The sequence below is a fragment of the Aspergillus viridinutans genome (assembly GCF_018404265.1).
Source record: "Aspergillus viridinutans IFM 47045 DNA, scaffold_4, whole genome shotgun sequence".
In the NCBI taxonomy this organism is placed as follows: Eukaryota; Fungi; Ascomycota; class Eurotiomycetes; order Eurotiales; family Aspergillaceae; genus Aspergillus; species Aspergillus viridinutans.
In genome coordinates this window covers 969507-996466 of record NW_025091220.1, presented here as the reverse complement: position 1 = coordinate 996466, position 26960 = coordinate 969507, and the positions used below count along the sequence as shown (strand labels likewise).

The window sequence follows — 26960 nt, the reverse complement described above, 5'->3', positions numbered from 1 at the left end:
ACCGGATCGGTCATAAGGTGAGCAGACGGGACAAGCAACAAATCACAGAGCGATCCCCCTCATCCGTCAGCCATTACCTAAGGATCTTAAGGCACCTGAAGGATCCTTAGGTCATCGGGGATGTTGGTTTCATTCGGAAACTTTCCTGCTCCCATCCCCCTGCAACCTCCCACCTTCATCAGTCTTCGATAATGTAGCGTTACTCTTAGGCATTCAAGCCAAGCCATCCTTATTTATCTCCTCGCGGCCCCCGCGAGAACCATCATGGTTTTGAAGAAGTGTAACATCTGTGACCGTCGGTTCAAGAAGACGGAACATTTCAAGCGGCACGAACGGTCTCGTCAGTAGATCTATTATCAGTTCTGAGGCAATTGATTCTAATGGCTCTGTGGACAGACACCAAGGAAAAGCCTTACGAATGTAATGTCTGCCACAAACGCTTCTCTCGAAGGTGGGTCATGCACGTGTCAGATCTGCGCTTTATATAAGGTCCTACTTGATCAGGAAATTGAAGATGCTAATATCTCCACTACAGTGATGTCTTGAGTCGCCATGCAAAAGGCCACAATGCCGCGTCGTCAAGCGCAACCAACGGGGTGGTGAAGAGTGACCAGCATCATATCTCATCTACTCAAGCGTATGATCAACAGCACTCTCGTGTCAACGGCAACGGCCAATTCATCCCGAGCGTCCACCCAGTAGACGCACAGCAGGCACAAACCGTGCCGTTTATACCTCGCGAAATCTCCCTTACAACACCGGATGGGCTTCCGTCATCGTCTCTTGATTGCCTGGCGGACATATCTGCTCACCAGGCTCGGACTCAACCCCAGCTCAACCCCATGGTGATGGATCACCAGCAGGCCTACCTCGGGTGGGGTGATGTCACCGCAACCGAACCGTCCCCGTACAGAGCGCCCGTGTTCGGCCCGATGCCGAACGACATCCTTCAATTCTGGCTGGAACCCCGGGGCGACACCACCTCAAATCCTAGCCCGATAGACCTCATGCGCGACGCCAGTGTTGGTCTCATGGATGATCAGACCTCAGCGTCGCCTAGAGCGCGGCAGAATGGTCATTCGGTTGAAAATCCAAGCATCCAATCTCCGAGCAACATTCCCAGTGAGAGGTTTGCCAAAGTACAGCGGTACTGGCTCACCCCAACAAACAACACCGGTCGCCTGATGAACACGTTGTGGCGGGATGTAGCCACCTGTCCCCTGGACAATATCCTCGGAGTGTATTCGGGGCAACTCTTCAATAGCCCGTCTGGACTATCAGGGGATTTGAGGTATGGGCTCGATGAGGAATGCAGGCAGAATCTTCTGGCCACCTTCGGCCAGGCTCGACTCAGCACGTCAAATGATGGTTCGACCGCTCCACGCATGTCTGAGGCACCTTTTGGCTCTCCGCAAGCCTTTCCTCCAGCTGAAATCCTGGACATGGCACTCGACTTGTACTTTCGCAATTTCCAGCCGCTAATACCTTTCATCCATATCCCTACATTCTCTGCAAAAAAGACTCGTTCACCAGTGCTCTATGTCATGTGTATGATTGGTATGATCATCCTGGGTACAAAAGGAACAACATCGTTTGTCTCCAAGAATTTCAACGTAAGTCCAAATGACTGATCGTCAAGTAATATTGCTGAGTTCTTGTGTTTGCTAGTTGGTCCTTGACAAGATCACCGGAGAGTTGGCCAAATGCGCAGCAGGAAGTGAGACCTCCGTCGGTACCGTGTCTACCTTTGCCGCGGCTTTTCTTTTCCTCAATTTGGCTGCAATGACCGGGGTAGAGTTTCCACCACTGAGCTGGTTGAATCGTGCTGATTTGTCAACAGGAAAAGGAGCACATTTCTAAAAGCCAAATGCTGTATATCAACCTCATGACTGTAGGTCTAACCCTCATCTGTCTCCTTATATGAAAGCGATAAATGCCAACAGCCCATCAGACTGCGCAGAGACATGGGTTGTTCGCTGCAACGGAAGGGCAAATTCTCGACATGAGTCTCTATGAGGCAATTCCCGATGTTGATGCAAGATGGAAAGCATGGAGCAAAGTCGAGTCCGTGAAGAGGTGCGTGTCTCAAACTGTGGAAAAGGAGCCCAGTTCCTGCTGACTCGCTGTGCAGACTTATCATCGGACTCCTGCTGCTCGACTCCTGGTACTCATCCTTCTTATCAACGAGCCCCATAATTGTACCAGAAGCAATACAGTTTATTTTACCGTGTGACGGAGCGATCTTTGACGCGAAACATGCCATGCATTGGATGCAGCTTATTCGCATTGGCAAGCGAATTTTGATGCCGACCGTGGTTGCTCCATCGGAAAATGTCGATCTTCCAACGCTAGATAGCTCAGTCGACAGTCTGTGCCTGCACGGGGTGTTGGCAATGGTCCAACTCCGGCTCTGTGAGGCTTACCACCGCCTATTATCCAACCGAGCAAATTACCCGTTCGCGCCATGCCATACCTACGCTATGGACGGCCGTGCAAGATGCCTGCCAACGCTTCAGCTGCAAATAGCTGATAAATATGGGGAGGCCCTGGAACGACTTAATCCGAATGCTGTAGTCATGTGGCACAATATGTGCATGACACTCACTGCGGACATCCAGATATTCGAACTGGCTGCGGGTCGGTCAGGTCCTCTGCCAGCCCGGAAAGCCCTCGATGATATCGCCGTGTGGTCTCAGACACCAGCAGCCCGAAGGGCGTGTCTCCACGCGGCCCAAATATACAAAGCCATGGTCAACCGCAAAGCATCAGAGTACACCATGTTCCACTCGGTGCTCGCACTCTTCACTGCGGCGCTCGTGCTGGGACTGTATACATTCATGGCACCGCGTCCGCCAGAGACAACTGCCGGATGCATTTCCGTGGAACTCCTGGACGACGTTGACTGGCAGCAAGTGGGACGAGAGGGTTTCACCAGCTTTATGGAACCTCGCGGTAACCACGCATTCACAGCTTCGGACAATTCGACAGTCAATTTCATTCGTAATGGCGGCACATTGTACCTTCGCGGGATCCCAGTGCAAGGAGGCTATCAATCTGCGCGGCGCATACTACTGGACTATGCGGGGCTCCTGAAGGACTCTGGGAAATGGAGCGTCCGAAAGTTCTCTCACGTCCTTCACATAATGAGCGATGTCCTCATGGATATGGAATAGTGTCTTGTCGACTGCGCTTCAAAGGGCCATCAATTGGACTCTGCATGTCTGATCAGGGGATATCCAGTTGTCGATCACTCCGGCTATGCCTGGATCTTTGACGCGAGGTTCTTAAGAACTTATTTGTCAGCTTTATCCGACAATTGTCCTCGAAATGACTCCACGGTTCTGTCCAGCTCGCTGGACGACTTGCGTCGGTGTGTCCTTTTTCAGCAGCTTTTGTTATTGACAGCTCCCGACAGGTGTTATGATTATGCTATGATGACCATTGATACGAAGCGCTTCTTCGTGTTTAATGACCTCTGAGATGACGTATGGGGAAGCCTTTTTGAATTCATGATCCCAGCGATTGACCGGCATCTGTACGTCTATATTATTTCGTTATTTACAAGGTCCTGTGAGGGTGAAGACAAGACCATTACCACTGCCGAACCCGGCTCCGCAGCTTATCCAACTCCTCTGGTAAAGCAACGACGCTCAGCATATACATTTGCCCATCGCGGAGATACGAATCTCCCTTTGGATCACCGATCAACACCACCCTCGGACACCCACAATACGCATCTCCGAACCACACTGCCTCCCCGTCTCTGTCACTCTTTGCCTCAACATGGGCGCCCTCCGACTTAACCGACAAGGGTTGATTGGTCTCGGTATACTTGGAGACGCTCAGCCCGTTGCACCGCGCATCAGGCATGTGCCATACATCTTCCAGGACAAGCTTGTTAGACCGATGATCGCGAGGTCCGCGCTGGACCTGGAGCTCGACAGTGCCGATGCCCAGGACGCGCGACCGGCCGATCTTGCCTGGCGCGCGGCGGTAGGAGGTGAAGGTGGAGCGGTTCTTGGCGTAGTGGCAGTTGCCGCTGACGACGATCCAGTCCCAGCAGCGGTTGTATTTGTGAGAGCCGGCGCGGGCGTTGGCCTTGTGGCGTCGATGGTGTGAGGGAGTTGGAGTTGAGGCTTGTGAATGTGAATGCGACCCTGTCTTCTTGTGGACCTTGGGGTCTCGACGACCATGCACTTCAGCCATTTCGACTTTTCTCAATGGAGAGAAAGAGACACAGTAGATGCCACAGGCAAGATAATGGAATGAAATGAATGAATCTAGTCAATGTTTACACTGACACCACTAAGCGATTGAAAGATGTATAGATGCCTGCACAGAATTCACGTAGACATACCTCTTACAACCGCCAAAATAGACAATATTAATACGCATAACCCCCCGTGGCAATCTCCCACCACATGGGGAATGTATCTCCTGGAGGGCCTAGCAACACGTTATCCATGATGTAACCATATCAACGGTGAGATTTGATTGCACCGGAGGATCGATATTCCAATTCATACGGAGGGACCCGTAGAACCAGTGGGAAACTCAATCTTTACAGTGAGCCATTTTGTCGGCCGTGGGGAATAGCTATCTCCGCCCTTGGTCTGGCCCATATCTTTGACGTCAGGAACCGGGGAAGGGAGTGGGACGGGGAATAAGCTTGAAGTTTGGTTTATCCGGCATTGAATTAGAGAAGTATTCTTTTGCATTGAGTGAGCTCCAGGCAAGACGAATGGAGTATGGCCGTATTCTACATACGGTACTGCAGTAGTGTAGGAGTCTTCCAAATTCATTTGTATGTCTATTTGTCGGCCTGTATATAAAGTAATATGTGCATAACGGGTATAGTACCAATCAACACTCAAACACCAGTCTCGAGGCCACTCTTCACCTGTAGAGAAGACCCTCGACCATCTCCGCAATGGCAAGCGAGCTCGTCAACCCCGGACTCTCGATCCCTAGCAGATTGATGAAGCTCGGAAACCCCTCCTCCTCCTGAATGACAAAGTCCTGGAACCCCTTGCCCGTGTTGACGGCGCCGCCGCGGCCCAGCTTCGGCCGGATGCCGCAGTAATCCAGACTGATGGCTTCCGGGTCAACACGGGGCAGGTATGCCTTGATCTCCGGCAGGGCCTGCTGCAGCCTCCCCGGACTGGGCTTCAGGTCCGTCGGATCATCCACCCACTCGACATCCGGTCCGAAGCGGATCCGCCCCGCCAGGTCCAGCGTCAGATGCGTCCCCAGCCCCCCGTGGCCCGGCAGCGTAGCCGGATAAACCAGCACGGAAGTCCTGGGGAACGAGGCCGAGTACGAGAAGTACGTGCCCTTGGCGTAGAACGGCGTGCGGTGCCGCTCGCGCGGCAGGACCATGTTGTTGATCGCGCAAGCACCGTTCCCCGCACTGTTGATGAGCGTCTCCGCCGTGATGGACGTCTCGGCCCCGTCTGCCGACACAGCCGTGATTCTGTACCCGGCCCGTCCGCCATCCAGCGCCTCGATCCCCGTCACGTTCGTCAGGAACGCACAGTCCCCGCCGCGGTCCTCGAAGTCGCCCTGCAGGTACGTCATGAGTGCGTGGCTGTCGACGATGCCCGTCGTCTCGCTCTCCACGATCCCCGCTAGAGCTTGGACATCGGGTTCCCGCCGCTGGGCCTCCTCGTGGCCGACGAGCCGCGTCGGTACGCCGAGCGTCTGCGCGAGCTTGTGTGTGCCTAGCGCGGCGGCCCATTGCTCCTCGTTCTGCGCGACGATCCATTTCTTCGTGTTGCGGTGTGGGATGCCTTGTTTGGCGCAGAGGTCGTACATCATTTGTTTTCCGCGGATGCAGAGTTTCGCTTTGAGGGAGTCGGTTCCGTAGTAGATCCCCGCGTGGATGACCTGACCATTCAGTGATCGGGTTAGTCCATATGCGTAGAAGTAAGAGTAGCAGGAATCAATCACCTCGGAATTGCGACTGCTCGTCTCGGTCCCCACTGCATCATGCCGCTCCAAGAGAATAGTCGATGTACCCTGCCTCGACGCCAATTGCCGCGCGATCGCAAGACCTACAACGCCCGCTCCAATCACCTTGTTATCAATGAGTATTTTGTCATTAAGAATGTATGAAAGTCTTGGGAGGGGCTTTACCGCGTGTGTGACGTCTGCGCTGGAGGCCCGCGTGCTTGAGAAGTTGCGCCGTGCGAGGAATGGCCTGGATATAGCGATGCAAGCGCGGGTAGCCATCGCTGTGGCTGTACTGAGACTGTGCTCTTGTTTCAGGGTATGTGCAAAGAGATATTCTTTGACTTTTACAAGATTGAGAGGTAAATCATGGCTCAGACGCGATGACCGAAGTGGAATCGGGATGAGGCCGATGGCCGATAAGGCCGCGATAAGACTGCTCCCAGGCCTCGGCCTTGAGATACACTCTACGATGATCGCTTATTAGCAACGCTCTATACCATTCACTGCCGGTGTAGTGCAGGTGGATCTTATGAAAATATTCATGTACAAATATGCCATTTCGCTATGAAGATATCGTACAATCCATCTATATAGGCATGTGTAATTCACACTCACTAGCTCTAGCCCCGTTTTCCAACGTTCTTGAGCATCTCATCCAGGTGCTATAAGAGTCAGCGATGTCCAAATTCATACTGGGAAGCTGCATACCTGTTTCTGTTCTGTTGCTAATTTGCCATGGGTATCCTGTACTCATGTCAGAGATCAGACGCATCTCGGGGGTTAATGATCCAGCTTACACTGATGATGGTCAATATCAACGAATAGTTATTAAACAAAAATTTCTCCCTTCGCTTTGCGTCACCCCCGCTGCGACTAAGTTTGGTCAACAGGCCATCGAATTCAGCGGTCAATCGCTTCAAACTGTTTGCGACCGGTTCGTCATCCCCAGCATCGCTGCTCAGTACTAATATCCCGTGCAGGAGTTGACCAAACCGCTGTGTGAGAAAGTGGGGGGCTGAAGATAGGGTCAAGTCATCGCCTCCAGCTAATGACAGGGCAGACACAGCACTGCGACCGGTGTTGGACGCCACTCGCTTCAAGGACTCCCGGTGAAGGTCCATAATAACTTGGAATCGGGGCCAAAGCTGCATGTTGATTCCGTTAATGTAGGAATCGGCAACAGGCACTTTTCGTCGTTGCAGTTCGAATGCCGCTTGCTGGTTCAATCGCACACAGATCAACACCCCCAATGAGTCTGTCGAGTTCTCGATCAATTGTTTTGTTAGACTTTGCCCCAGAGCGAAAACAGGTTCGAATATCTCAACCGCCTTCCGAGAAATCTGGTGGAAGGACAAAGTGGAAAACATCTCTGTCATGAAAGAATATTCAGCCGATATATTGTCCACCAGAGCCAGGTTGACGTTTCTGAAAGGGACCTCAATTCCATGGAACGCATTATCCTCTTCAGCGAGATATGCTGACAAGGCCATGTGGTTACTAGTCCGAACTATGTCAATACGTCTCCCCAGCGAAAATGGGTCATGCGCAGCGGACCCAGAGCGACCTGAGGAGACGATATGCCCTATGGAATATAAGCCTTGACTGCAGAGAGGAGCAACTGGACAAACATGACGAACCTGTCTTCGGCGCGGAAGGGTCTCCCCCCAGTATATCGTTCCTATCACTCGGATAGACTTTGATCTTTTCAAGAGCTTGCAGATAGCGAGCGAAATGGGAGAGATAGTACCACCGCATAGTGTTAATGTATGCCTGCGTAATCTCTCCCGTAAGCTGAGGGTGAGCTCGGGAGATATAACTGTACAGGTCCTTAAACTTGACCAAGCGTTGCTGCTGGATAATTTGAGCATTGATGTTCGGAGAACGCAATGCTCTAATCTGGGACACTAGGTAGTCCCGGATCCTTTCCACTGCCTGTCACTCTCGTCAGCACGCACTCAAAGTCTGGGTCCATAGAATGATACTGACTTTGTTCTTGATATCGTTCAGAAGCGGTCGCACGTCTTCAATTGATTTTGTGCTACTGCTGCCAGAAACCTTGGCTTCTATACTCGTCATGCGTGCTTCGATCTCATTCAGGGCTTTGGCCCAATTCTCATCAATGGGTCCCTCGGCAATCAATCGAACAGCTCTCGGCGAGATACTGATTTCCTCAACGGCAGGTCCAAGAAGTTGCTCTACTTTGCGCCGGTTCTCCAGCATCGCATTCAACTGCACAGACCGAGTCTGGAGAGTCTCTATCTCAGCCGAAACAGCACCAAGCTCACTTTGGAAGTCACTCAGATACAGCTCAACCGATTTTGAGACATCATCACAACTTGTGATGGCAGCATGTAATTCCTGATACTTATCTCTTTCCTTCTCGAATTGCTGGAGCGTTTGTGCACTGACATCAGTAGAGGTAGCTCTCCGTGGCTCGCCTACCTGAGATACGAACTCCTCAAGACTAAGGTCTCCGAAGTCTATCGACTCAACCAAGTGCAACGGCTTTGCTTCAGGGGCTGACGTCTTCAGACACTCGCTTGTCTCTATGTCACCCTTCTGCCTTCCAATAATGTCCTTCAGCACTTCGAGCGGATCAGCTACGTCAGAAGGGCGGGACCTTGCAGCGCCTTGTTTGAGAACCGAGCCATTGACTCCGCGTGCGGTTGCCGGTAGAGAGGTGGTTGAGTCACTTGGTGTCAGCAGAACGGATAACGAGGAGCCTTGCCGGTTCTGACTCGGACGGTTGGTCGGTGGAGCAGGCGACAGCAGGGAGGAGGATCGTCGGGGAGCAGGTGAATTGCTGCGACTATCGAAAGGGACACCGGAGGGGGTGGAGTGGCCCGATATGCGATCAAGCCACATCTTGCGAAGAAGGCACGGAAGAGCGTGCGGATATTGAGAAGATCACAGCCCTCATTGAAGTCAAGCGAAGGTTGTCTGCGGAGTTTATAGATCTATGCCTGGCAGGCTCTCCGCACTGGAGGCATGCAATGCAATTGATTCCTGGTATCTTCAGCAACTCAGTCAATTCAGAAATGACAGCTTATAGACATAGAGGCATATCTCAACCGTCTCTCCAAGATTAGAGGACAGACATGCACAACACTCTAGAGAGGTACACCGTCTGTTATCGGGCTTCCTATCACCAGCTGTTTATGGGCAGGTCGAGATGCTACAGTTGGCGCCAGAGACCACAAGTGCAGCGTGTCCGAGGCTAAACTACTTTAGGGACTAGCGACACAAGGAAACCCCGCCACAACAAAACTGCCATTTTTTTCGCAGGCGATTTGTCGATTTCTTTTCGCCCGTTCCTCCACCGTCTCCTCTAAACCCTCTCGAAGAAACTTTTTCCTCTTCCCTTTCTTCTTTCCTATCCCCCCTCTATCTTAAAAGGAAAACAAATCAGGTTTCGTCCTGTTGTACTCTCATTAATCCTCCATTCTCATTCACCCTTATACACATTCACCATGGCTGACGAGGTATGACTAAGTCTTGATTCACTGTGTACTTGCTGCGTTCCTACTCTCAGGCAGCCCCGCATCTATGCACATGTCCCCTCTTCTGCTTCATACCTCAACTATGGAGCGACCAAGCAACGATTGTTTTCAACTACCGTCTTATTCAAACCGGACAATATCAACTGACACTTGTTTCTTTTCAGCATGAGACCTTCGAGTCTGCCGACGCTGGTGCGTCCGCGACCTTCCCCATGCAGTGCTCCGCTCTGAGAAAGAACGGTCACGTTGTCATCAAGGGTCGTCCCTGCAAGATCGTTGAAATGTCTACCTCCAAGACTGGCAAGCACGGTCACGCCAAGGTTCACATGGTCGCCATCGATATCTTCACCGGCAAGAAGTTGGAAGATCTTTCTCCCTCCACCCACAACATGGACGTTCCCAACGTCACCCGTCGTGAATACCAGCTCGTAAGTCGACCTGCCAAAGCCAAGTCAATTCTCACATCCAGATGACTTACTGACTTGCTTTGCAGCTTGATGTCACTGACGACGGTTTCCTCTCCCTCATGGACGAGGCCGGTAACACCAAGGACGATGTCAAGGTCCCCGAGGGCGAGGTTGGTGACAAAATCAACAAGATGTTCAACGAGGAGGGCAAGGACTGCAGTAAGTGCCCGGCATTGCACCTTGAGTCTTGGATTGTTGTACTAACATGGAATACCCTAGACGTCACCATCCTCACTGCCATGGGCGAACAGGCCTGCATGGATGTCAAGGAGGCTCCCAAATAAATGATCCCAACACTTATGGGCCTCTTCTTACTCCGTCGGCCATTGTGTCTCCAAGGGTCTCCTTTTTATGTGTGTCCTTAGTTCATGGATGAATCGACGTTTTGGGCGATTTATGGCATGTCTGTTGCTTGACTTATGTCCACCAATATAGCCTTGGATGTACGCTGCACCAGCAAAAGGAATTGCTTTAAGTTGACAGCATCACGTGCCCTCTGCCAGGAAGCGGTCCTACTCTTACGATAGTTTGACGATCAAAAAATTTTACAAGCCTAATTAGCACAATCATTGTCATACGCGTAGCTCTGTGTAATTCTCTCTTTCGGATTTCAGGCCATTTTTCTCTGTTTGAGCTGTAGGGTGGATATCCTTCACAGAAAAATTATTGGGATATTTCCGGGTTGTCAAATTAAATGGTTCTGACCCAGTTGACCAGGATATGAGGTATCAAAAATTCGTTTCTGGTAGAAGCACCTATGGACCGAACCAAATCCTGAGGATTTCCCTCTCTACTCTTCCACCCCACCAGACCGTTCAAGAATGAACACAGCCGCCCTGGATGGAGTACACCACCCGAGGGGTTTGTGGGCAGGACGGGTGCCGTGAGACTCGATATTATCTAGACAACGGTCTCTGGTTTTGCAGGCGGGGTCATCAGCAGGAGGTACGGCCAAAGCATGCCCAACCCCGCCTTCTTCAACGCATCACACGAGAACTTTCTAAGTTCTGATGGTTAATTTTTCCTGCAGGGTTTACAAGTGGAGGAAGATCCCGACGATTTCGGCACGCAGGGCAAGACAAGTCGCGTAAAGAAGGCTGTAGCTGAAAAGGGCCATAAGAGTGAGCATCCGTTAACCGTGTCTGAGAAGATTGTACCTTTGTTAAGGGTGTGATAGCGTATCGTGGTCGACAGGCGTACACCCTTTTCTTGCAGATTTATCAATTGATTCTGTGGAAACAATGTCACGCCTTGATTCAAGGACGAGGCTTTCCAGCGCAGCTTGAGGTAAGTGGAACTACCGATGTTTCACCCAGCCATCATCCCCGATAAATGTCTGACTGTTGATTTCAGGTTGTGGTCCGAGATCTTTGGGCCCTTCGTTTGGAAAGCCTATCAGAGCGACTCAACGACCCTACTGAAGATGATCGAGAACCTGAACTCTTCAGTTCACAGCCTGCCACGACGCTTGATGAGCCCGAGGGAGCATTCAAGCTCAGTGGGAGAGCGGCGCAATGGCCCAGACTGATTGACACAATCGGGCTGTGTTATTTGGGCTGCCTGCTCATGAGGCTCCCAGTCACTATTGGAGAATTTCATCGGTAAAACTTCTTTACAGTTCATAAGAACGAGAACGAGCATCTGACTTTGAGACTCTTTCCAGGATGCTTATGCGAGAAGATATTCCTTTCATCAGGGTCATCAGATCAATCCCACGGGAGATGAGGGATAAATTACCCCAGGAGTACATCGCTCTCTTGGAGACTACTGTAAGCTTCTACCTTCATGAGCCCGACTCTATCAGTACTGACCCTCGGATAGAGATTGATAAAGGCCGAGCATCTTCACAAAGCGACCTTGGAGCTATCGCTCTTGTATCACATCAAATTTGGCGTTCAATTCCCGGCCCTGAACACACCGGCTGTGTTATATCGCTATATCAAACGTCTCGCGCTACCAGGTACCGAGCTGTTCATGCTTGTTATTTCTCAGTTCGCAATCTTCTAACTTTCGTGCAGTCGAGGTATATCCCGCTGTTAAAAGGCTCCAAAGTCTCGTGGGCTTCACATTTGAGTTTCCAACGAGCGTCCCCGGTAGAAGTCGGCCACTTCACCTGCCTGAAGTGCAGCTTATTACACTTATTGTCATTTCTACTAAATTGTTCTTTCCATTTGACGACATCAAGAGGTACCCCGTATCCACACGGGAACCCAGCGCACAGGTGCTCGACTGGAAGCTTTGGGCACAAGTTCAAAGACACTTCGACAGACGAGAAACGGCTGGGGGCAGAATCGGAAAGGGGAATGAGATACTTGTCACTGAGAAAGACGTCTTCAACATGACTCCGGCCCAATTGGATGAATACATGGACTGGTACGAGACCAGTTGGCTCGACCAGAGCAGAGGTAAAGGGTCCCTTGCAACTCCGTCCTGCGAGGTTTGACGAACGCTAATCCCCAGAAGTCTTGAATCCGTTAGCAGAGTTCTTCCCCATTGGTCCGACAGCCCCGGAAGGCCAGGCTGTTAACGACTCCACAGAAGGAGATGATGAAGCTATGCATGCAATGCTGCAGACAGTTACGAGCCAACTGAAACCAAGGAAAGCTATTTCTGATCCTAAGGCCGACGTGGCTCGCCCGGGTTCATCGTATCCACGTTACCGAACCGAGTCCGATCTCCCAGAGATGGCAAGGTCTTTCTACGAAACTGCCGCTAAAGTAGCAGGGATCTCTTTGTCCACACTCGTTAGAGCTGTGTCGCAGACTGAGATCAAAATCTCTCGGTGGTTGGACGATAAGAGGAGGATTGAGCATCATGGAGATCCTACGGAAATGGACGTGACTGACGAAGCGGGCACAGAAGATTTGGAAGCCATGGAGGATGAGGATATGTCTGGTTTGAGTGACGAGTCCTGACTCGAGATATGCTACCTTAGATAGCAATTCCTAGCTAAGTTTTAAGCCATACTGTGCCTCGGGCCCTTAACGGGAAAAGGGAGTGCTTTTTTTGAAGGAAGAAAGTCAGCGATTTGAGCTACGACACAATTCAGTTTGACTGAACATTCGATGAGCATCCAGCAACGTAGCCAAGTCCTAGGCAGGTTCTAGGCAGGTATGTCATTGGGACTTTCGATGTATGGAAATTGCGGAGATAACCCGAAACGGGAAAGTGGCACCTGCCGACGGGCGGCTACTAAAAGGTGATGACGAAAATAGGCATTAGGGTTTAGGGTATCACGGCGTCGGTCCACCCAGGCTAAGCGAGAAATGCTCAAATTGACATTGCCTCCTACGAACGAGTATACAGAGATCGTCAGCCAGCAACAACGAAAAATCGCAACCAGTACGTACAGCATCATATTCTCCTACGCTATATTTTTGGTCTATAGATTACGAGCTAACATGATCTTTTTTCTGCGATTTTACAGTGCAGATGTAGGTCTTCCAGAGCCGTTCGGACCAACCCAGTGCCTATTTGCCCAACCTCATCCCATTCATAGACTCGATCTACGCGCAACATCCGGAAAAGCCATGACTGACAAGTTTCGATCAATAGTTTCGTCAAGACCCTGACGGGTAAGACCATTACCCTCGACGTTGAGTCGAGCGACACCATCGACAACGTCAAGGCCAAGATCCAGGACAAGGAGGGTATCCCCCCTGACCAGCAGCGCCTGATCTTCGCTGGTAAGCAGCTTGAGGATGGCCGCACCCTGAGCGACTACAACATCCAGAAGGTACGCGAATTCTCTATCGGACGATGCTTGGGTTTCGTTTCATTATGCGCATGGGGTTTTGTCGGATGATGCGGGTTGTTCGCTGGATTGCTGGACTTGGTTTCCGGATCCTCTGGCAGGGAACGTCTGCGCTAGGAGATGATTGGATTGTTACGGGGGATATATGGTTATTGAGAAGGATATGTTGGGCTGACCGGACTTTTGCACATATTTAGGAGTCCACTCTCCACCTCGTCCTCCGTCTGCGTGGTGGTATCATTGAGCCCTCCCTCAAGGCTCTCGCTTCCAAGTACAACTGCGAGAAGTCCATCTGCCGCAAGTGCTACGTACGTCCTTGTCCCGATCGCTCGACCCGACCTGTGAACCATTACAGGGGACGCTCGCCTTGAAGTCTTTGCTAACTTGATCCCTGGATAGGCCCGTCTTCCTCCCCGTGCCACCAACTGCCGTAAGAAGAAGTGCGGTCACACCAACCAGCTGCGCCCCAAGAAGAAGCTCAAGTAAACGATTTCTATCTTGTTACGGTTTTTCTTCGTTGCTGGGGGAAAGAGATGCTCGGGGCTATGACGTGATTGCTGCATGGGAGGTTTTAAAGGCGTTGGAATGATGAAACATTATAGCCGAAGTCACATATTTTAGTTGACCCCTCTCGAAAGAAGTTGCGCAATCGAACATCTGTAAAATTCAATTTTGCTCTCTCAAACCTATGCCGCGGGAAATACGAGTACAGATTTGCGTTCAAGAAGAAACCATGCAGAGATATATTGAGACTGAGGTACAAGGTGCATGACTTTGTGCTGCCTGAGCCAACATCCTACCTCAAAAGACACCGAGTAACCATTGTAAATCGACACATTCGGCCCTCTCACATCAGAACATCCGTCGCTTGTCATCATGGTCGTCATCATCGTGGTCCTTGTTCTTCTTGGAAACGGGGCTTGCATGCCTGCACCTCGTTAGTAGAATGATAAGTTGATTTTAAAAAAAACCCCCGACTTACGCAAAGAACAATATCTTGATGGCAATCGCGAAACCCGCATGGAGAACGATGACCAAGATCAAGAGGATCTTGCTCGTCTTCGCATCCGTAGCACTCAGAACAGGGTACAAGTTCCGAAGCAGGAAGAAGACCGTCGAGGCGAAACCAACACCCACAAGAGCCCAGTTGAGCGCAGTGAGAGGACTCCAGCTCACCAGCGCAATAGCGATCCAAATCAGATTCGAATAGCCGTACAATGCCCAACATTCGATCAAGTCCGCGGTCGAGCTACCGAACCAGCGCAACACACCCCACAGAGCGATGGGGATGATGCCCGTGTACCCGTAAACCAACCCCGCAGCACCCGAAAGAAGGGTGAAATCGTATTCGAAATGCTTGTCGTTGTTGTTCGAGAGCCATTGCGAGATCGTGCCGGTCAGGAAGAGGATGACGACAACCGTTGTTGCGATCCAGAACGGACCGTACAAGTCCGCGTTACCTTCTAGAACATCGAGGAAGTTGGTACGTGGGTACAGCGCCGACACACATCGCCGGAGCACCTCGTTTGTATCGACGTCGAAGAACTGCGAGAAGTAATGGATGGACCACCAGGCATGTTTGGAGGGCGTGCCGCCGGGGGATCTGTCGCGGCCGCGGGAGGTGCCTGCGCCGAGGAAAGGAGCGGAATCTTGCTGGACTTTTGCGTTTCGCGGATCGTTTTCAAAGTCTGTTAATTGAAGGTATGACAATCAGTGCTTGAAAGGTGGAAAGTAGGGTTGCTTGCGAATTCGCCTTACTGGATGAGTGGAATTCGAGGTCTTCCTGGAGATCAGTATGACCGAGGTCGCCCTAAAGCAACATTAGACCAAGTGTTCGCTAAGATATGAGCATTGGAATCAATTATTTACCTCAGCATCGACATCTACAACCACATCATAGCCCCGGTTCGCCATATCAGCTTCCTGTTCTTATAATGAGCTGTTGTTGATCACGAAGGGAGAGGTGCAGGAAATTAGAGTACACATCAGCTGTCACGGCGCTGTTGATAAAGCCACACACTAGCCACTAACTACTGTGGGGACACCTACGTATGCGAAGTTTGCTAAAATATCAACACTCTGCGACCTAGATAGTGTTGGGTGTAGAAATGGGCCTTGACGAATTGATTTATTGAGCAAGATTATTTTTGATTAATGGTGCTATTGTACATATTCGCACATTTTCACGGTATTGGCGCTCTTCATGTCTCACGTCTGCTGTACCTTGTCGGCACCATAGTGGAAGCGCAGTCACATCGAAATCATAGGAAGCCACTTGCGGAAAGTCGCTTTCAATCCAGCAAAATACGACCACAGGGGCGTATCCAACCCTCTCTTTCGGATCCAGATAGACATCGCTCCAATGAAGATGGCAACTGCCACCGACCCGACGGTCCTCCTGTGATGCCACAAGAACGTGAGGGCCTTTTCTCTTAGTTCCTCGTTATGTAGCTGTCGTATTTGTTTCTCGAACAGGCGTATCGCTTCGTCTCTGGTTTGCTTATTGAATGGGTCCCGTGAAGACTTGAGCACACTGTGCTGAGAAATCCTCCTCCAAGCCCCGAAAGGCAAAAGCTCAGGTGGGTAGTCGTTGAACAGTTGCACAGCGTTCGATATGAGGCTATCCAAATCAAGAGGATGTGGTAATTTTGAAAGAGTAAAGTGCAACATCTCAGGTTCGTCTGCAGGAATCTCCAGCAACTCCTTCTTGCGTGAGAGTATGATCGCTGCGAAGAGGTAGATAGAAACAACAGGCTCCATAGCCAGGAGGAAGTCAAACAGCCGTGCAATGTCGCTGTATTCCTGGATATCATGGGCATACAGTGTGAGTGTTGCTGCAAGGGCGAAGAATGGTTTTATGCCTCCGAGATGCTCCCGCAAGGCCGGATCAGCTTTCTCGATAATCGCTGGAATAAGTTGCAAATGCTTCAGTGCAGGGGAGAGAGACGGCAGCATATAGTCCCTAATTCGGAATAAGGAGATATTGGTCACAGCTGGGGCTGCCTCCTTTTCACCAAGCACCAGAAGTAGTACCTGCACGATATCATGGTACCCCTGGAAGTAACAAAGCATCGGGTACTTCCGAAGGACTCTCCTGATGAGAATGGATAATTCGTCCTTCTTCAGCAACAGTTCATCCTCAGCGCCTATAAATATGTTCAGCCAATGATAGCGAGAATTTGCAGGTCCTGAGAGTTGTACATTGAGGATAGTACACAAATGACCGATTTACGTCCAGTTGGACCTGGTCTTCATCTTCATGCGAAGGCAGGTCTTCCCAAGATGCGAAATCCGAGTCTTGTACATCTCTGTCGCTTCGAAGAAAAATGGGCCCTAGTTTGCTGTTACCAAGATACTTTCTATCCGTTCACCGGCAACTTACAGGCTGATCGCCTGAGGTCGTCGTTCAAGAGACCGCCCTGTGAGGTCGCATACGAGACGAGAGCATCCAAATCACGTAAATCGCATGCTTTTCGGATCGCTTCCTCCTTCTTGGACCGAGCGATATCCTCATTGTCTGGGTCCAACAACTTTCCTGGGGGATCGTTTCTAGGTGTCTCTTGTTTTTCGTTCAAGGTCCCTTCTGGCTGTGTAGTGGAAGAGTCATCCATTTTGACAAATGGATGGATGAAAGCCCGCCCCTTAACACGAGGCACAAAATCTCATCTCCTAACAGATTGAGGTAGGCTTGTGGCATCAAATGCCCGCCAAGGTAAGAAGAAGGGCACTTTCTGCGTTGTGTCCTGTTTGGAGGATTAAGACAGGTTGAGTATTACGCAATAAAGATGAGCCTCCTGGATTGAAAACGAAGTATTGCCATAAGCGAGGATATTTACTTTGGTAATTCTGGATCAACACCAAGCGTCCGTCTATAGGATAATGAGCAGCAGCAAGCGCATGTAGAGACAGCAATCAATGTAGGAGCTGAGTTCCTAAAGTTGATGCGCACAGCCGGAAATGGCAAACCTGCCGGCCTCAGGCCGCCATCATCGGATGTCCCGTGATTTGATTGAACCATCCACCGCCCAAAGAAGGAAAGGGAACAGTTACATATTGCTGAGGTTTGACGAGAGTAGAACCGTCAATCTCTTACTAAATCTCCCGTCTAAGGAGATATCGGCATTAGTTTCGGTCTGTGCTATTACGAGTTGGACTGTGGCTTAGCTGTGGAAAGAGCAGAAACGCCGGGTTCCTCCGTACAAGCCACGATAGTGGTGCAACTACAAGGAGGGGCATAGAATAAGATACTGACTATTCTTCGGCAAATTAATAGTGGTAATTGGGTTGCTGCGAGCATCATCTGAGTCACAGTTGCAGTCCCTTCAAAGGGCGCTCATCAAACGTTCCTGGTCGATTTCATGGTTCTGACTGAGGATCCGAAATCAAAAGTGAAGGTGTTATTGCAAAACACATATAGTTTGCTATACCGTAAGTGTTTTTCCCGTTTGCCCCTCCTCACCTGGCCGAAGTCTTACTGACTTGTCGCTCAGATAGAATAAACTATGCGGGCTGCTGCTTGGCGATGATTATTCTGCTCTATGACCAAAGTTATTTGCTTACTCCACAAGTTGCGGAATTGCCATACGGAGTACTGTGACTGCTCCAATCTCTCCTAGCGGACTCAAAATGGGAACAGGCACCGAGATTACTCTGGCTCGTGAACTAAGACACCTACTTGACTTCTAAATTCTGTGCAAGACTTAGCTTGCCGTGAGAGTCTTCCCTTCAACTCCATATTATTACCAGCATTGTTGTCCTTGGAGATTTTGTCGAGTCACCATGTTCCTTTCATTGTCTGATCGAGGTTTTGATGCTCCTGGCAAGCGACAGGATATGGATCAAATGGATATAGAGCAAGAAGGACCATCAACTACGAAACCCATGGTTGGGTTGCTCTCTCAGACGCTGGTCTCCAGCCCCATCATCCAAATGATTCTACCAGCGCGCTTGAGAAGCAAGCACCAAAATGATGTCGTCTTTGTTGGCGAAAGGCACATACAAATCAAAGAAGCGCTATCAGGCGTCCACTTGGAAGACGTCAATTCGAAATCTGACTTCGATGCCTACATCATGGCAGCGAAGGTCATCAATGTGAGCACAGAATTACCTTGGGAGGCCCAGATGAAGCTGGCAGCCAGCAAAGCAACTGTCACGGATCCTGGATCGCGGCAAGAGCTCCCACCACAAATACTGGTTCTCAGTCTTGCATCGAGAGAACTAGTGTTCCTTTATTTTTCGTCAACGAGCGGCCACTTCATTCACCATCATCGACCTTTACCAAATGATGTCAGTACATTCGAAAGGTTTGGCCGGAACATCGCGGTGGAGCCGCGGTAAGTCTTATCTCTATATTTGCAACAGCCCATCTGATGGATTAAAAAGGTCCCGTGCGGTAGCAGTTAGTGCTTCAGCCGACTATTTTGGAGTGTTCATGTTGAAGAAGCCGCCAGTTCTCCAGTCACAGATGGCTTCGAGCCAATTAGATCCTATCACAGAGGTATGAACCTCAATCCAGCGCTCGATATTCATCCCGGACACTCACCGCAGCACCACTTCTATAGGAACGCTTCTTCCGAGTAGAAGGCGACATCCTGTTCATGGAGTTTTTGTACCCGAAAGCCGAAGATGGTGATAAAATCATCTTGCTGCTCTTGGTTTCACAGGATCAGGTGACGCAAGCTATCTGCTATGAATGGCATGCAGACGAGACGATACGACAAGTGTCTCCAAGAATTACAAAGAGGTTTCTGCCTCCTGAAGACACGTTGCCCACGATGTTGATTCCATTGACCAAGACGTCCTCCTTTATGCTAATCACAACGACTTCTATGGCTGTCTACAAGAATAGGCTTGACCCACGAACACAGGCCAGTCGATATCCTCTCCCTGTGCCTGATCGCGAATCTAAAAAAGCACCACTTTGGACGCGTTGGGCAAGGCCATTGCGCAATTGGTCATATAACCAAAGACACGACGATATTTACCTTTGCCGTGAGGATGGTAGGGTCTTCTACCTGGGGATTGGCAACGAAGGTGAACTGGAAAATCAAGCACATCTGGGACAACTCTGCTGCGACGTCGACGCAGCATTTGATATCCTCGACATTGGTCATGAAGGTGGAGACCTTCTTTTGGCCGCTGGGACCACAGGAGACGGCGGCCTTTTTGTTCAGAAGGCTCGTGACCAACCTCGATGTGTCCAAAAATTCATCAACTGGTCCCCAGTTACGGATTCCGTCATCGTGAGCTCTGACCAAGATTCGTCAGCCTCAGACACAGCCAGAGACCGATTATTCGTGTGCTCCGCGTCCTCATATGGGCGAGGTGCAATATTCGAACTTCGGCATGGCTTGGAGGCACAGATTGGGCTGGTCGTCTCTCTTGAAGAGTTGTCAAGCACGAGGGATATTTGGACAATGTCGGATGACATAAATGGAGGTGTTTACATATTAATCTCCGATCCCGTCTCCTCTATTCTTCTGTATCTGTCTGCGGACTTCGGGGAAGAGATATGTGCTATAGACGAAGCAGATTTCGGGCTGGACTTTAGTACCCAGACTTTGGCAGCCGGATGCACCAGCTCCGGCGTACTCGTCCAAATTACTGAGAAGGCGATTCTCCTCTGTACAGCGAATGAGTCCACTCTGAGATCTCGCTTTGAGTTTGGCGCTGAACAAAGTGTTGCTGTTGCTGCCGTCCACAGCTCGGCATCATTAATTGTGTCTGCTGTGCGAACACAACATGAGATGCACCTCTCTCTCAGGAGTATTAACATTTCCCAGGACCAGCTTCACTTATCCGAGATTGGTCAGCCTTTACAATTACCCTATGAACCCGTTTGCATTCTCATTGAGGTTTTGGGCACCTTCACTCTCATATTTGTTGGCACAGGCAATGGGAAAGTCTTGATCTACACCTTCGAAGACTCGATCATGCTCCGGTCAGAAGTCTCCGCTGAGGTGGAAAACGCGGATGACCTATCGAAAGCAATCGAAAGCCTTGCTGTGGTCGCCATTGACACAGATGGTCCTTCCCAGAAGTACACAATACTCTGTGGGTTAAGGAGTGGTATTTTGGTCCCTTTTGAGATGACGTTAAGCCATGGTGACAAGAAATGTGCAATTGGTATGCTGAATCTGACGTTCAATCTCAGAGCTGCGCTAATGGGCGTATCATTTTTCTAGAGGTCAAACAAGCGAGCCCCCGTCGAATTGGGAATACTTCTGTCAGGATACAAAGTAGGGGACACTTCGCTTTGTTGACCTGTGGACGTGGGTTCTGGCAGGCGTCGTGTCCACGGAAAGACGGCGTATTAGACCCTGATCTTCACTTGCAGAGGATATGGGTCACCGATCAAAATAACGTAAGACTAAGTTTCCATCTTCAAATCTCACTGCGTCTCTGACCTTTGTAGCCTGCATATCATCCAGGCAACGTCCACAGTTTCGCCATGGCAAAGATCATCGATCCAAACATCGATGGCGAATCCGACACCTTGTTCTGCATCGCGGACTGCCAGCTTCTGATTTGCACGCTGGATCACGCAGCGAAGACAGTTCCTAGAAGGATTGATCTACCAGGAAGCGCCAGCAAATTAACTTATTCCAACTATCTGAGAAGCCTGATCGTCGCGTACACTCGGCCCGAACTCGACACCGAATCTGATCCAATCAGAAGACTGACTCGGGCTTTCATTGAGTTCGTAGAGCCGGATACGCAACACGGGGTCTCAAAATCCGTTGACGTCTCCGAAGACAATTATGCGGCGTGGAGACCTCACGGAGCGGCTGGAGAAAAGATCAGCTGTATTTTGGAATGGACACCTAAGAAAGGCGATGAAGAATACCACTTCATCGTCATCGGAACAGCCAGAAAACAGCAGCAAGAACGGGGACGAGTCATTTTTCTGCAAGCGTCCCGCAGCTCGTCCGACCCCTCAAGGATTGAATGCTCCGTGAAATATATCCATAAATTCGAGAGTCCTGTTTACGCGATTGCTCCATACGGCGATTTCACATTGATGGTCTCGACGGGTCATGAGATCGTACCCTTGGAGCCCAAGCTGTCACAGACGCGTCGAGTTCGAGCAGCGAGGTACCCAATGCTTTCCCCAGCGATTTCCTTGAGCTGCCATGAACCCTACGTGTACATGTCGACATCGAGGGAGTCGCTGATGGTGCTCAAATCCTCCGAAGACAAATTGCTGCTCCATGCTTACGATCGTCAGAAGCATGACGGACTCTCCCATATTCACATTGGTGGTGAGTCTAATTTGACGATCACCAGTAGCAGAGGCGGCCGAGTCAGCATACTTTCAGAGAATGGTATTACGGACAACGACAAGTTGATGCCGGTTGCGTTGTGTGAAGCACATCTTCCGTCATCCGTAATGAAACTCAGCTCAGGATCTAAACCATCCCCATTCTCTCCCTCATCCCAGGTGTACTATGGCACCGCTATGAACGGGATAGCATACCGGTTTTTAACCCTAGAAGAGAAAGAGTGGCGCTTACTACGTCTGCTTCAGAATCTCTGTATCAGAGATCCAATACTATGCCCTTTCACACCCAAAAGGAAACGAAGACGCAACCCGGCGACGAAGGGTGTCGCAGAGCCCCAGCCTTCACACATGCACATCGACGGCGACATACTGAGTCGCCTCGTGATGCGTGGTTCGGATTATTTGACAAAAATGTTGACGACCCAGGACTTTGAAGACGCAGCCTTTCCAGAAAACGGCACTGCTCAAGCCACTCTGGAGCTATTCACTGAGCTGTCCATCAATCTGCTGGGAGAATCCCCTGACCAAGTCGAAAAGGTCATGAGATGGTTGGAGAAGGCCCTTCATGTGGAGTTCTGAATATGACAGAGACGGCAGATTCAATGCATGCAGCTATGATCTTCCTTGTATTGTTGAGAGGAGAACGCTAATCGTCTTCTTGTGTATTAGTAGCAATGAACGCATTCTCATGGTTCGATATAGGAAGAGCATAGATAGATTCCAACATAGTACCCTTAGAAAAGAAGTTCTGAGTAGATCAAATCGTACTAGCCTTGAATAAAGGGGACTCGAACTCTCAGAAACAAAGCGTAACTAATAGGTACTCTGCTGGCTGCCTTTGATGGTGGCGAGTAATGGCAGTGTCGTGCCACCAACTGGCGGCGATTCGGCTCGCATAACAGGAGTCCCCACCAAACCGACCCAAAATTCTTATTATTTCTCCAAGAGCACCGACCGCCGCTCGAGTCCTATCAAAACCACCAGAAGAGGGGGAAAAAAGTGGTTCTCTGTACCTTTCTCACCGTCTCTCTTTTTCTTTTCTATCGTTGAGGAGATTTTCAGGCCGGCCATCTTTTTCGCCGCCGCTCCTCTTGATCAGATTCTATCGGTTGCCGCGTATTCGCAGCCCGGAGACTTCGATATTGTTCGTGTGCCCGCCACAGCTCGTCTACGATTATTGCAGCAAAGAAAATCGCCTTTATACTGACTTTTTAGGTCTTTAGGTGATTTTTATCGATTCATCTCATTCACTACACCGATCTCTCCTATCGTTACAACCTAGAAAATGGCGCCAAAGAAGAAGGGGAACAAAAAGCAGGATGACGACTGGGAGGCCGAGCTGGGAGAAAGTATCGCCCCCGTCAGTGAGCAGCCTCAGGAGGAGACTCCTGCGGACGCCGCTCCCGAAGAGGATGGCATGGGTGGCGGTCTCCTCGCTGCTCTGAGAAAGAACAAGACCAAGAAGGCTAAGAAGGGCAAGCCGGTTAACGATTTCGTCGAGGGTGAGGATGCGACAGAGCAAGCGAACGGGGATGCCGATTTCTCCAGCAAGCAGCCCGAGGAAGGTACACTCGAGGAGGAGGACGTTTTCGCCGGAAAGAAGACCCAGAAGCCTGCTAAGGCTACACCTCCGGCCCCGGCTGCACCTGAAGGCGATGGCGACATCCGCGTGAAGAGTAAGAAGGAGAAGGAGAGGGAAAAGAAGGAGAGAGAGAAGCAGCGTAAGAGGGAGCAGGTATGTGTTTGTGTCTGATGCACTATTGTCCCCTTGCAAGACGTGTTAGTGCGGTGCTGATCTAGGATATCTGTATAGGCCTTGAAGAAGAAGGCTACCGCTCCCGAGCCCAAGGCCGAGCCTGCAAAGGCTGAGAAGAAAGAAGAGGAAGCACCCGCCGCTGCTGCTCCGACACCTGCTGCCGCCGCTCCTGAGGCGCCTGGCAAGAAGAAGAAGCTCCCGGCCCATCTAGCCGCTCTTCAGAAGCAACAGGAGGCTCTCCGGAAACAACGCGAAGAGGAAGAGCGACGTCTAGCTGAAGAAAAGGCCGTGGAGGAGGAGAGACTGCGCCGCGAAGCAGAGGAAGAGAAGAAGAGGGAAGAAGCTCGCCAGCGGAAGAAGGAGAAGGAGAGGGAAAAGAAGGAGCAGCTCCGAAGAGAAGGAAAGCTTCTCACCAAGGCCCAGAAGGAAGCAAAGGAGCGCAACGAACTTCGCATGAAGCAGATGCTTGCGGCCGGTGTGGGTAAGGTTGCTGGTCTCGAGGAGCCGGGAGTCGAGAAGAAGAAACCCGTGTACGACAACAGGAAGCGCAAGGGGCCCAAGAAGCAAGAGGATGACCTTGAAGCTGCAGCTGCTCGTGCTCGCGCTCAACGTGAGGCTGAGGAGGAACGGCGCAGGAAGGAGGAAGAAGAGACGAAGGCTAAGGCTGAGGCTGCCGCCGCCGCCGCTGCTGCTGCTGCTGCTGCTGCTCCTGACGAGGAGAGCGAAGTGGATGACTGGGAGAAGGCTGCTGAGGCCGAAGAAGACGTGAAGGACAGCTGGGATGCTCCTTCTGAGGACGAGGAGGAGAAGCCAGCCACAAACGGCGCAGCCAAGCCCGCAGCTGCACCCCAAAAGAAGACCGAGGTGCATGAGTCCGGATCCGAGGAAGATTCAGAGGAAGATTCGGAGTCTGAGTCAGAAGATGAGGAGCAGTCTGCGACGCAGAAGGCTATCGCTCAAAGAAAGGCCGTAGCTGCCGAGCGGAGGAAGAAACAGCATGAGGAAGCATTGGCCGCACGTTCGAAGGACAATCTGCGTTCTCCTATTTGCTGTATTCTTGGACACGTCGATACCGGTAAAACCAAGTTACTGGATAAGATCCGACAGACGAACGTGCAAGAGGGCGAAGCTGGTGGTATTACCCAGCAGATCGGTGCTACATACTTCCCCGTGGACTCTTTGCGCCAGAAGACCGCTGTGGTGAACAAGGATGGCAAGTTTGAGTTCAAGATTCCCGGTTTGCTGGTCATCGATACTCCTGGTCACGAGTCTTTCTCCAACTTGCGTTCGAGAGGTTCATCTCTCTGTAATATTGCCATTCTCGTTGTCGATATCATGCACGGTCTCGAGCCTCAGACTTTGGAGTCCATGAGATTGCTTCGGGATCGCAAGACTCCTTTCATTGTTGCCCTGAACAAGATTGATCGTCTCTATGGCTGGAAGAAGATCGACAACAACGGTTTCCAGGACAGTTTAGCCATGCAGAGCAAGGGTGTTCAGAACGAATTCCGCACCCGTCTTGAGCGCACAAAGGTTCTCTTCGCCGAGCAAGGTTTCAACGCCGAGCTCTACTACGAGAACAAGTCCATGGCCCGCAATGTCTCCTTGGTTCCCACTTCCGCTCACACCGGTGAAGGTATTCCCGACATGTTGAAGCTGTTGACCACCCTGACTCAGGAGCGTATGACCAACTCGCTCATGTACCTGTCCGAAGTTGAGTGTACTGTTCTCGAGGTCAAGGTTATTGAGGGTCTTGGTACCACCATTGACGTTGTTCTTTCGAACGGTATCCTCCGCGAGGGTGATCGGATCGTGCTCTGCGGTCTAAACGGCCCTATAGCGACGAATATTCGAGCGTTGCTGACACCAGCTCCCCTTAAGGAACTCCGTCTCAAGTCGCAGTATGTTCACAACAAGGAGGTCAAGGCCGCTCTTGGTGTCAAGATCGCTGCGAACGACCTCGAGCATGCCATCGCAGGTTCGCGGTTGATGGTTGTTGGACCTGATGACGACGAGGAGGATATTGAGGAAGAAGTCATGTCCGATCTGGAGAACCTGCTGAGCAAGGTTTCCCGTGACCAGCGTGGTGTCAGTGTCCAGGCTTCTACCCTTGGTTCCCTTGAGGCTCTGCTCGAGTTCCTGCGTGTCTCCAAGATCCCTGTTGCCAACATTTCCATCGGTCCTGTCTACAAGCGTGATGTGATGATGTGTGGTACCATGTTGGAAAAGGCAAAGGAGTACGCTGTCATGCTTTGCTTCGATGTCAAGGTCGACAAGGAAGCGGCTGCTTACGCAGAAGAAGTCGGCGTCAAGATCTTTACGGCCGACATTATCTACCACCTGTTTGATGACTTCACCAAGCACATGGCTGAGTTGACTGAGAAGAGAAAGGAGGAGAGCAAACTCCTCGCTGTCTTCCCTTGTGTGCTTAGGCCCGTTGCTGTTTTCAACAAGAAAGACCCCATTGTCATTGGTCTGGATGTTATTGAAGGCAGCTTGAGAATGCACACGCCAATCTCCGCTGTGAAGACCAACCCCACTACGGGTGCTAAGGAGATCATCGACCTCGGCAGAGTGTAAGTTTACTTTGACCCTGATCTGACATTCCCATTGCTAATCAAGTCCATGCAGTGTGTCAATTGAGCGTGAACACAAGCCTATTCAGGTTTGCAAGAAGGGCCAACCTTCCGTCGCTGTCAAGATCGAAGGAGCCAACCAGCCGATGTACGGCCGTCAATTGGAAGAGAAGGACACCCTCTACTCGCACATCTCCCGTGCCAGTATCGACACGCTCAAGGAGTTCTACCGTTCCGACGTATCGATGGAGGAATGGGCTCTTATCAAGAAACTCAAGCCCGTGTTCGACATTCCTTGATTCAATTCCTCCAAGGTGTGACGGTCTCCTGCTGGAAGCCCACAATCCCAACATGCTCCTGATTGCCTGAGGCTATCAGGCATGGTGAGATGGCAACTACGGGCACAGACGGCACCATTGTAGGCAGCATGTTTCGGGTGGTATTTCTAAGGAGGCTACTTGGACTTGTGAACAAATAGCATTTGCTTCCTCTATCTGGGGAGGTTGTTTTTCCGTTTTTCCGTCATCAAAGAAGCGCAATGATCTCCGCAGGAAGAAAAAAAGTCAAAAGTGCTAGACTTGCATGAAGAATGACGACGGCTTTGATTGCCCAAAAGCAATTTATGCCTGTATATGACATGAGTTGATGTGGTCTATATCTTGTCATGTTTCTGT

At 50.7% G+C, this 26960-nt stretch overlaps 10 protein-coding genes across 10 annotated transcripts; 5 read left to right on the top strand and 5 right to left on the bottom strand.

Annotated features, from left to right (window-relative positions):
- Nucleotides 1–264: 264 nt before the first annotated feature.
- On the top strand, nt 265–3173 carry Aspvir_006338 (FTFMHR domain-containing protein; the record flags this gene model as incomplete). The annotated part of the gene is made up of 7 exons (XM_043269540.1): nt 265–340; nt 397–451; nt 536–1613; nt 1669–1791; nt 1841–1891; nt 1952–2076; nt 2132–3173. The coding sequence occupies 7 exons, from the start codon at nt 265–267 to the stop codon at nt 3171–3173; spliced, it is 2550 nt and encodes an 849-aa protein (XP_043125475.1).
- A 418-nt stretch (nt 3174–3591) lies between these two features.
- Nucleotides 3592–4206, bottom strand: Aspvir_006337 (uncharacterized protein; the record flags this gene model as incomplete). The annotated part of the gene is made up of 1 exon (XM_043269539.1): nt 3592–4206. One exon carries the CDS (start codon nt 4204–4206, stop codon nt 3592–3594), a length of 615 nt encoding a protein of 204 aa, XP_043125474.1.
- Nucleotides 4207–4896: 690 nt separating this feature from the next.
- Aspvir_006336 (NAD(P)/FAD-dependent oxidoreductase) lies at nt 4897–6231 on the bottom strand (the record flags this gene model as incomplete). Its single annotated transcript, XM_043269538.1, has 3 exons — nt 4897–5886; nt 5950–6075; nt 6136–6231. The coding sequence occupies 3 exons, from the start codon at nt 6229–6231 to the stop codon at nt 4897–4899; spliced, it is 1212 nt and encodes a 403-aa protein (XP_043125473.1).
- Nucleotides 6232–6572: 341 nt separating this feature from the next.
- Nucleotides 6573–8817, bottom strand: Aspvir_006335 (putative GARP complex subunit (Sac2); the record flags this gene model as incomplete). The annotated part of the gene is made up of 5 exons (XM_043269537.1): nt 6573–6614; nt 6661–6696; nt 6750–7534; nt 7590–7884; nt 7939–8817. The coding sequence occupies 5 exons, from the start codon at nt 8815–8817 to the stop codon at nt 6573–6575; spliced, it is 2037 nt and encodes a 678-aa protein (XP_043125472.1).
- A 605-nt stretch (nt 8818–9422) lies between these two features.
- Aspvir_006334 (Eukaryotic translation initiation factor eIF-5A) lies at nt 9423–10203 on the top strand (the record flags this gene model as incomplete). The annotated part of the gene is made up of 4 exons (XM_043269536.1): nt 9423–9434; nt 9617–9880; nt 9946–10078; nt 10139–10203. 4 exons carry the CDS (start codon nt 9423–9425, stop codon nt 10201–10203), a joined length of 474 nt encoding a protein of 157 aa, XP_043125471.1.
- Nucleotides 10204–10759: 556 nt separating this feature from the next.
- Aspvir_006333 (TFIIB-type zinc finger domain-containing protein) lies at nt 10760–12834 on the top strand (the record flags this gene model as incomplete). Its single annotated transcript, XM_043269535.1, has 8 exons — nt 10760–10864; nt 10950–11040; nt 11097–11206; nt 11273–11520; nt 11583–11688; nt 11741–11879; nt 11938–12324; nt 12383–12834. 8 exons carry the CDS (start codon nt 10760–10762, stop codon nt 12832–12834), a joined length of 1638 nt encoding a protein of 545 aa, XP_043125470.1.
- A 1691-nt stretch (nt 12835–14525) lies between these two features.
- Nucleotides 14526–15587, bottom strand: Aspvir_006332 (Yip1 family protein; the record flags this gene model as incomplete). Its single annotated transcript, XM_043269534.1, has 4 exons — nt 14526–14601; nt 14656–15361; nt 15432–15483; nt 15543–15587. 4 exons carry the CDS (start codon nt 15585–15587, stop codon nt 14526–14528), a joined length of 879 nt encoding a protein of 292 aa, XP_043125469.1.
- Nucleotides 15588–15923: 336 nt separating this feature from the next.
- Aspvir_006331 (TBC domain-containing protein) lies at nt 15924–17284 on the bottom strand (the record flags this gene model as incomplete). Its single annotated transcript, XM_043269533.1, has 3 exons — nt 15924–16819; nt 16875–17006; nt 17056–17284. 3 exons carry the CDS (start codon nt 17282–17284, stop codon nt 15924–15926), a joined length of 1257 nt encoding a protein of 418 aa, XP_043125468.1.
- A 1168-nt stretch (nt 17285–18452) lies between these two features.
- Nucleotides 18453–22533, top strand: thtA (the record flags this gene model as incomplete). The annotated part of the gene is made up of 4 exons (XM_043269532.1): nt 18453–19006; nt 19056–19170; nt 19235–20798; nt 21104–22533. 4 exons carry the CDS (start codon nt 18453–18455, stop codon nt 22531–22533), a joined length of 3663 nt encoding a protein of 1220 aa, XP_043125467.1.
- A 706-nt stretch (nt 22534–23239) lies between these two features.
- On the top strand, nt 23240–26585 carry Aspvir_006329 (putative mitochondrial translation initiation factor IF-2; the record flags this gene model as incomplete). The annotated part of the gene is made up of 3 exons (XM_043269531.1): nt 23240–23689; nt 23768–26286; nt 26342–26585. 3 exons carry the CDS (start codon nt 23240–23242, stop codon nt 26583–26585), a joined length of 3213 nt encoding a protein of 1070 aa, XP_043125466.1.
- Nucleotides 26586–26960: the final 375 nt, after the last annotated feature.